The 9,671-nt window shown below is 35.4% G+C and overlaps 1 protein-coding gene across 6 annotated transcripts; it reads right to left on the bottom strand.

The window, feature by feature from the left end:
- Window positions 1–277: 277 nt before the first annotated feature.
- On the bottom strand, window positions 278–9,346 carry LOC117613959. 6 transcript variants are annotated; one of them, XR_004583816.1, is made up of 9 exons: window positions 8,988–9,346; window positions 8,533–8,651; window positions 5,236–5,305; window positions 4,654–4,913; window positions 4,123–4,236; window positions 3,340–3,391; window positions 1,489–2,040; window positions 687–788; window positions 278–586 (listed from the first exon to the last, which is right to left on the bottom strand). XR_004583816.1 is itself a non-coding variant. In XM_034342597.1 (8 exons), exons 2-7 carry the CDS (start codon window positions 8,623–8,625, stop codon window positions 1,535–1,537), a joined length of 1,095 nt encoding a protein of 364 aa, XP_034198488.1. In that variant the 5' UTR covers window positions 8,626–8,651; window positions 8,988–9,346; the 3' UTR covers window positions 278–586; window positions 1,489–1,534. The 6 variants fall into 6 exon arrangements, 2 of the variants coding, with proteins under 2 accessions (XP_034198488.1, XP_034198487.1); XR_004583817.1 differs by having other exon boundaries at window positions 687–784; XR_004583818.1 differs by having other exon boundaries at window positions 9,078–9,346.
- Window positions 9,347–9,671: the final 325 nt, after the last annotated feature.

Here is a 9,671-nt window from a genome sequence, read left to right as displayed (position 1 = left end):
ATAAACCATTTGATTTCTTATGTGTTAATAATCATATAAAATGTCAAAAATCGAAATAATTTCAAAGCCCATAGTGCAATATTATAGATCTCATCTCATGTTTCATTTTAGTATTTACTATTAGATGATGGGAGGCCCCGGGTCAATGGGGTCTAGTCCAATGGAGAAGGGCCTTGACTTGCAAACCAGTGATCTCAAGTTCGAACTCTTATGGCACCTTGGTATAATGTGTGTGAAAACCCCCTTGTAGTTTAGACTATCGCTTGTATTAAAAAAATGAAGTAGAATGGCATTTTTGACTGCACATCTTTGAGAAAGCACATTCAGTGACAGGTTGGCTTGTAAAATGGCATTTTCAGTACGAGTAATAACAGTATCACAACAAAACTGATTTACAAGATTAAGAAAGCATCTCAACACGTGGTATATATGGAGACCACTGGAAGAAGCTAAAGCCAGGTAAAGGAAAGAGCCTTCAGAATGTCTGGCTTCTGCAATCAAAATTTGATCAATAATTTCTGATAGCTTTCCTGCTTCAGGGCTCTAGATCTTGAACAGGACGACAGAATCAATCTCCAACAAAAGACTGAATAAATAGAAGGGAAAAAAAACATACTTAGGGCAAGGTATAATCATGCTAAATTTTATAACAATGCAGTGGAACAATATGGTTAAATGCAGCTTACTCATGAATATCCATAATCCACAAGTGTGCTAAAAAAAGTTGCTAGATTGGACAGAGGTGAATTCTCCTGGCTATGTTATTGGTCCATTTTGCTCCTGCCTTCCTTGGCACCAGACCCAATATGAAAGCAGTTAAAAATTGTCATTATTGCTTCATCACAACCAGATGGCAAAAGGAGTGCAATTCATATCATAACAAAGACTATTGCATCACACCATGAGCATTTTTTATATTTATCAAGTACGTGATTATCTTTGAGAAAGCATATTTTCAGGACCAGCAAATGTTTCACAAGCCCTGGTTGCCTTTGTTTAGCAAAACCAGGGCAAACTGAAGCACAAATTTTAACTGTCAGCAAGTAAACTTTACCTAAACTCATTTTCCACGCATCAACACAATTGAAATAGTACTTCATAATATGTCAATCACAAACTAATCTACTTCACCAAAAGAGTTGCCAATCTCAATCTGTTTCTGCCACTCCCAGAGTTAGAATTTGAAATTCACAAAGTCATACTTATTAAAGACAGTATATTCACTGGACATAGACCTTAAGTTTGTACTTGAGGAAAATTATACGGAGTGTGGGTACAAGAGAAGTGTTCGTTTGTCAAGAAAGTTGTGCACAAAATTCATCCTTCCTTTCAATATGTGCTTCACAGTACACTCAGTTTTTCAACAAATAACAACTAAACCCCAAGGAAGAAAACGGCAAAAACAGATGGGTATGAGTTGGTAACAATCTAAATGCCATTCAGAATTTTTCATGTTATAGCTGTGTGCTGTGTACAAGGTAAACTTACTGTGCGTGAAAATGCTCAGTCATTTTGGTGTGGACGAGGGATGATGTCACAAAAACTTCCAAGTGGGGCGCATGGCACTTGTCAAAGGCATTCCAATCTCCAAGACACCCTTCATCCATTTAACCCGGTTTACAAGTTCCTCCAAGTCTAAAATCGCACTTTCTAATGTATCAGAGCTCATTGAATTTAAAACTATGCTTTGATCTGTTTTCAACTTCTTTAAGGACCCATTGTTGTCAACTCTGTCTTTCCCAGTTGTAGATCTCCCCATCCCCTTTGATGCATTTTTAATATGCGAACTTGAAACACTATCTGAGCAACTCGTCTTCCCAATCCCACTATCTGCCATGTCAGAATCAACATTTGTTTCTGGTGTGGGTGTCAACTTTGCTGTTATAGCACCTAACGGTTGCTTTGCCATTTCCTCTAATCCATCAAGAGGTTGCAATGAGCTAGCAGATACTTGAGAAGAAGGATGTGATGCTCCAGCAATGGCTTGGACACCCTTTCTTCCATCACCTACAGAATGGGCTGTCAAGCTTGAAATGACCCCTGCAACAACAATATAATCCTCTCTCAATCAGATCAATTGTGCTATTAATTGTAGTTCCTGTTTACAAAAAATTTGAAAGGCAAGATTCAAGAGCAAGAAGCAAGTTGTTATGGTTAAATTTGATTGCATTATGCACACTACAATAGAAGTGATATGAAACCTGGTGCCAGACAACTATACACTCACCAAAAATTCCACCACAATATTCTTATAGCGTTGATGTTCTGTTTTTCTTCTCCTACTATTACTTTTTTTAAGCTCAACATAGACTTTTTCATTATTCATTTCAAACTCTTGAAACTTTTATCTGGTTTCACTTGTCCCATGTCAATCTTAACCAAGGAGGAGTTGAAACCAATATCTATATGACCTGTGTTAACTGGATAATTATACAAGAACTCATAATTTGCCTTTAACATCACATAAGCCTATACGGAGATTATAAGGTGTAACTACAGTTGCCACATGCTTAAAACTGCTGTACTTTCACCAGGCCTGGACAAGTAGTATGAGAAAAGCAACGCCAAAATGTGGGAAGACTAGTTTGGCTTAAAGCTTTAACAAGCCTCTGTACGGGATCTACCTATTTTAGTCTTGTATGTGTATGTAACTGTTTCCTCTCCATATGGTCCACCCAAAAAAATATTAAAAAAAGCCTCTACTTGAGCAATATGAAAGATAAAAGTCAATAAACTATGGATGCAATTCAAAGTTTATATTAACTAATGACCAGATCTTACTATATTCAAAGGCAAAGTATTAAACTCCTAATAAAAAGGTTAAAATCTCAATATTGTTGAGTGGCATTTGAAACCCGTTCAAGCAGCATTGACAATAACCAAAGCCCACAAGGCTGGAGAAGATGCATAAGTGTTGCAAATGCTTAAGTTTCCAGAAGGCACCACATCCCATTGAATTATAAAATTGGTTCCAGTTCTGCTATCTGATTTGATCTTTCTTTATCTTTGGTTGTTTAATAATTGACCAGGTTAGCAACTGGCCAACTCCACCAAAGATCAAATGACCACTCAGTCTTATGGACATTGTCATTTTAGAATAGTCGATGTTCCAATGCCTTGTCAGAACTGACATAAAAATTAAGTTTTAAAAAAAAAAAAAAAAAAAAGTTTAAAACACAATGTATAAGTAATCACCTCTAATGGCTTCAATTTTATTTTATAACAGCCAGTTGTTGCTAGCCCTAGATTTTGGAGTCAGAAGGATAAAAACAACATAATAACATGCATAAGTTTGCAAATATATTGTTGACCAGTGAGAAGTAAAATGTGCATCCGTACCTTGATTACAAGGCTTCATTACTCGAGCACAAGGATGCCCATTTTCACTCTCCTGCAACCAAAAAGGCATTCCAAATAATTTAGAAATAGAAGGATAAAATAATTGTTTTCCTTTTCTTAATTGAACATGAAGCATCAAAACCTACACGGCAGAAGAACCACCAAAAGTGACAAGGCAGAAGTAGCTTTAATACTTCAATACCAAATTGGAGAAAGAATGTTAACATGGGTGACAAATGCATTATTGGTTAGCCAAGGATTGTGGCATTTTTTCATGAATCAGGAGCCCATGATGGCAAGAAGTAAGAATTGCAGAAAAAAAAATAAACAGAACATAAATAATTAAAACGCTATGACGTATTGTTCCAACAAAAAACAAAAAAATGAAAGATGTATTATTTTCAATAGGAGAATACTAGATGCAAGGTCAATGCGAAAAGTTCAACACCAAAGTGACAACGTGAGAGAGAAAGAGAGCTCTCAGTAAAAAGCAATACATATATATATATATATATATATATTGTAACTTCACAAATGATTTCATGCATGGCACTCATTAGTTAAGTGCCAATTTCCGGAAGTACCGCATCATCATCATCATCATCATGTGATGGGCATGTGGACAACTGACAATTCAAGCTGATGGACATGATTATTCAAAATAAACGCACATCTCAATTTCGAGGTAATATCTGATATTTCTGCTCAAACAAAGTTTTACATAACAAAGCATAAACGAAACACAGGATAAAAGATACAGATAAATGAATGGGCTGTAGGTACCGTTGTGGGTACTGTCCAACCATTTTCTGGAGACCAATCCAAGGATGGGCGCAAGTCCTTGCAAGAAACTTCATAGGAACATCCTTCGCCAACAGGAGGAGGCGGCAACTCAATCTGGAAAAAAAATAGAGAACACCAATTATTATATAGAAGCAAAGCATCTCTTTGACATCAAAGTAACTATCGTTCAACGAACAAGTGCAGCTAGTACTCTATTGCACTAGATAAACATAGCACATTCCCCCTGACCCAGTAATGACATGTGAATTAAGCGAAGAGCTCAAGAAAAATCATGTATAGCATGGTTTTGTAAGGAGTCAATGACTTCGGCTATGTTTAAACAATCTACAGTGAATCAGAGGTCAAACAATTGGTTTGTCAAAAATTGGAGTGAAGACAGCGTAGAATCTGAAGGGGGAAAAAATTATGCTTAACACCTCAACGAATGCGCCACGACACAAAATGAAAACACGTATCTAAAGTCAGCACTTAAAATAAGACAAGACAATATGAGAGGAATATAAGAATCACCTTAACTTTCTCATTCCCTAATACTTCTGTTATTCTTCCAGACCAATAACAACCATCCTTCCACCAATCAACTAAATCTCCCACTTTCCAGACATCACCGACAAGAACTACCACCTCCGCTATTGTATTGACATCAGGCATTGTACTTTCGTGATAGACAGGAGGAAAGTAAGGCCGCAACATCAATTGCAATTTTCTTGACTTTGATGACTTTTTACTATAAGCATGGCTTGCTTGATATATTTTTGTCCAAGTTATTTCTGCAGATAAGGACAATTACAGAAAACAAAAAGGGAAAAAGAGAGCCATCACAATATTTATTTTACTTGATAACCAGAAACGAAGCCTTCATAGATATAAATAAAAACTAGGCAACTATTACTATTTCCGTCTCACAGACCATATTGTTTGATAGTATATGCAATTCTTACATAATAAATTACTTTATGATCCTCAAAATCAAAGTACAACTAATCAAGTACATTAACATATACAATAAATATAGAACAAACTCAAACAAGCGTTTTCAAAAAAAAAAAAAAAAATCCTCATTGAGGAAACATACCGACGGATATCACTTACTTTCACCCGGAAAGTCAAAATACTCCAAGGAGGTTGAAATCTGACCCATTCTCCAGGCAATCTCTATTATCTGGGTGACAATTAAAACATTTAGAGAGCACGATATCATTATCTTGAAGAATAAACCATAAATCATTGGAAGTTATGTATATGCACAAGCAGACACCTTAAACCATAAATCATTGGAAGTTATATCAGATGCCCAATTTTTTTAGCAAAAAATAGGAGAATTGATGGTAGTATTTGTAAAGCTTAAGCATGTATATGTTGAATAATTCAGGTTGGAAAAAGTAAATTATGCACACAAATGGTTCTAAAGGCTTAGTCATAAATCTAAAAATCCCACCTAATATTGCAGTAAAATCTGTTCTTTATTAGTGGAGTAAGTAAAGATTTTATGAAATATAACCAAGGAACAAAAAGAAAATACAAAAGCTACAAAAAAAAATCTTAAGGGAACAGGAGAATGCAACCACAAGAAATGTATTTTACTTCCAGAATTTATTTGATAAGAAACAGCAATTTTGTTAAAAGAAATTTACAGAGCAAGATGGACCAGAAGTCCATCGAGAACACATCGGCTAGAAAACAACAACTCCCCAACCCCAACTATCCCTGATAATACTCAGTTCAAAATAGCAAAAACAATATAACTCTATCCCAGGGAAAACTCTACCTCCTCCCTAAAATCTTCTACCTAGCTTCCAAAATAGTATCTGCCTCTCAAATAAACTATCATTCCACTCTAACAGTTACCCACTCTGCTCTACTTGCCTTCTTAACCAAAAGACATGCCATCCCACCAGCACCTATGGATCACTCAAGAGATCACACAGAGGGAGAGGGATGGGGGAGAGAGAGCCCAACAACTGTATGAAAATGTATTAAAACTCATGTACTCATTTGCTTGAAACACATACTACATCGGAATTTTCCTTGTTTAATGAAATTTTTCAACATCAGAATCTTTTCTATGAGAAAGTAAATGCCTAAGGAAAGAATGAGGCCTTTGATTACCTAAATGGTCAACAACTTCTTGGTGTATGATGTAAATAGAACATAGCAGAGTCCCTGCTACACAGTAGGTAGATGACTAATCATACTTCAAACTTCAAACATTGTTTGAGCCTCGATTCTTAAGGAGAAATCTCGAAAATATCTGATATACTAAGACCTGAAAATACCAATACTTCTATAAGACAATACGTCGCTATCAAAATATCTTACTAATAACTCTTCTTCTTCCCTAAACAGATTTTTAATGCTCCCACAAAACATCGATGACTATTTAACATTTATAAATAATTTCTTAGTATTCCTGACCCATACTATTATTATTTTATAAGAAATCAAACAGGGTCTTTGACTTTCATTGGATGTCATAATATTTTGGCCCTCCTTCAATTACAGCCTTCAATTTGTTGGCAAGATTCACTAAATCATGATTGAAAACCTCACAAAACTTTCAGTCCCCCTCAATATCAACCAAAGTAGTTGGTATAGAAACATTCACAGCATCCTCATTGCATGATCAACAACATCTTGATACCAATTGATCATTGTAATTGACTGAAAATTTCAGTGTTAGGTCATCATCTTCAAAAGATACTTTATGCAGTAAACAAATATATTCTTTACCACCAACTTCATCATGCAAAACTTCAATCCTATCATAAACAATCTGCCTGATATTTTCTTGAGCCTAATCCAGAAGCTACTTATTCAGGTCCTATTAAAAAATAATTAGGTTGGTTTCTAGGTCATACATGTGCTTCAATCTTCATTCCTAACCAACACAACCTATAGTCCAGCATGGTTCTTATTTAATTCCACCAGACTACTGGTTCCTAATTTCCTGAATAACATTAGCCTTTATCCTCTTTATCCTATCAAATAACAAGAAGATCTACATTTCAGATTGATGCAGGAGCATCTATTAGACTTTCCTAATCTAAGTGAGCATCAGCCAACAAGGCTAAGTTTTAGTTATATTAAATTAATAGGTTATTTTATTACTTGTTTTCCTATTCTTACTAGGATTTGGTTTAACTTCCTGTTTAGGTTTTTAATTTCTACGTCAATTAGGTTTTCTATATTCTAGTATAAACAGGCTACTAAGAGACTCTTGTATTTAGTTTTTGTTGATGAATATAATTTCAGACTTTAGTCTATAGAGTTTCTATTGGGATTTTGCCCTAGAACTCAGTTATCTTCATTCCAACTTCGATTCTACTGCTTTATCCTTCTATCCTCTGTTTTTTGGGTATGTTTGGGTCGCTGGACAGCAGCTTATAGCCGCTGCCCTGCATCACAGATTCAGCTAACATTAGCCTTTATCCTCAAACTTAATGATTTCCTTTTAGAGGGCTTGGTATTACTATTATTAAGTATTAATAAGATAAGTTTCCTTTATAGTTTAGTGGAAGAACTGACTATGGTCAATTTATGCATCTTAGAGCAGGATTGAATTCGCTGGTTTCCTACTTGAGCTTTTTGTCCTTCATAGTAGTTCCCCTCTCAACTAAACTACTACCAACTTCACCTTCTTTCTATCTGGAAGATCAAGGTATTCAAAATTCTTTCATCTTCAGTTAACCAACCCAAAACTTCCCCTAGTTGTTCTCCAATAAATTCTGGTATCTCCACCTTAAGTCACAAATCTTGATGACAATCAACATTCTGATTAATAATTAGTGGTCAATGCAAAGGGAAAGTTTCATCTATTTCATTTGAAATCTCTGCCAATGGCTGCTATTGCTGAAATATTTCTAGAACGCATTGGTCACATCTGTTTGATGGTTTCTTTGCCTACCAACAGCATGATCTAGTCGATAAATAACTCCAAACCTAGATTTTTTAAATCTGAAATCATAAAAAGCCTGATATACTAATAAAACAACCAATCCTTTGTTACAAAGCCATATTGTTCTGTCAAAATATGATCTTCAAGACTGCAGGTACTGTCTCTTTTACAATTTGATTACTAATGATTCTTCCTCCACCCTAAACAGACTTTTAAGGTTTCCTTAAACAAAGGATGACTCTTTTCATATTCCTAAGTAACTTCTTAGCATTCGCACTCCCTAATATCCCTTTATAAGGAAACAAACGGACTCTGACAAATGTTATAAATGTTTTGTATCAGTATCAATAGTGAAAACAATGAGACCAATACAAAATGTTGGCAATTGTTAACCACAGTTTTAAGAGTGCAACAGTCAAGTTTAAAATACACTTAGGATGAAACAAAATTGATCATCAATGGATAAAGCTAGTAATCTTTATCATGATAGATACCTTACATCGGAACCATGCACCACGAAAACCTGCAATAAATGATCTTGATTCTACCTCTTGGCCAGCTATAAATGGTAGGTCATGCACGCCCATGATGATCCGTCAAAAGCAACATATAGCTGTGACATGAACATTTCTAAGTTGCATGCAAATTTGCTCAAGCTCATTACTTTCTTTAAATATATCAACAGTTAAGCAGAAATAGCAATCACTCAGTCAAGAGCTAAACAACCATGTAGAGACTTGTTCTTGGATTAAAAGCTACATAGTATGGATGTAGATGTAATGGTCACATATCCTATCAAATATGGAACTTGTTCGGTACTTCTCAATATGCTCCAAACACCTAATTGATAGTTACTCATGATCACCCTTTTTCTTTATGCTTTGTCTATTTCACAAAACAGGGAAATTTTCCAAAATGCTTATTCAGTGGAAACAAGAATTAACCAAACCTGGACAATTTGAATTCGTAATCAGCCAATGCAAAACGGAATCAAATTCCTCAAACGGAACAACAATGTGTGGGTACCGAAACTCTCTCCCTTTCTCTCACTTCTCTTGGGGATTTGAATTCTGAATCTAGGGTTCTGTGATCTGTATATGTGTATAGATGAGTATGGAAATCGCGGTGGATGCGGCGTCGTTTGTTGTCGAGTTGTTGCAACTTACGGAGGTGTCTCCTTTGGCCCTCAAATCGAATCCAAGCTACGTAGAGTCGCTCTTTGGGTAGTGGCTTTCGCTTGCCGGAGGAGGCGGGGAGGAGGGGAGGCGGGGAGCGTGCGGCTATGTTGGGTACAGGGATAGGGGCTGGGTTTTTTTTTATTTGTTATTTTCTCATTTTATTTGTTATTTTTAAAATTTAAAATTTAAAATTTTCTCATTTTTTTTTTTAATAAAAAAAATTACGATTTTACTCCTCATTTTAACGAAAGTTTGGATGGAAATCTAAAAAATTGACGACAAGTCTCAAATTGGCTATTTTTATGTAGTTAAAGTCCTTAATTTACCAAAAAATAGATCATCAGTAAATTGACAATTTTGATTTAGGGGGGTGTATCCAATTCATACTTATAAAGACTTTTTTTAAGTGAGTGACTTTCATAGAGATGACAAATTTTTAAATACTTTCATAGAAT

Source organism: Prunus dulcis, chromosome 1, assembly GCF_902201215.1.
Source record: "Prunus dulcis chromosome 1, ALMONDv2, whole genome shotgun sequence".
In the NCBI taxonomy this organism is placed as follows: domain Eukaryota; kingdom Viridiplantae; phylum Streptophyta; class Magnoliopsida; order Rosales; family Rosaceae; genus Prunus; species Prunus dulcis.
The sequence above is the reverse complement of the archived record's forward strand: the minus strand, read 5'-3'. Positions and strand labels throughout refer to the sequence as shown.

What these genes read in the sequence shown, in the direction of transcription:
- LOC117613959 (XM_034342597.1), bottom strand. Translation starts at nt 8,625, where the DNA reads ATGGGCGTGCATGACCTACCATTTATAGCTGGCCAAGAGGTAGAATCA. An exon ending in GTGCATGGTTCCGATGTAAG is followed by an intron (nt 5,306 to 8,532) that starts GTATCTATCATG and finishes ATTGTCACCCAG; the next exon opens with ATAATAGAGATTGCCTGGAG. An exon ending in TTTTGACTTTCCGGGTGAAA is followed by an intron (nt 4,914 to 5,235) that starts GTAAGTGATATC and finishes CCTTATCTGCAG; the next exon opens with AAATAACTTGGACAAAAATA.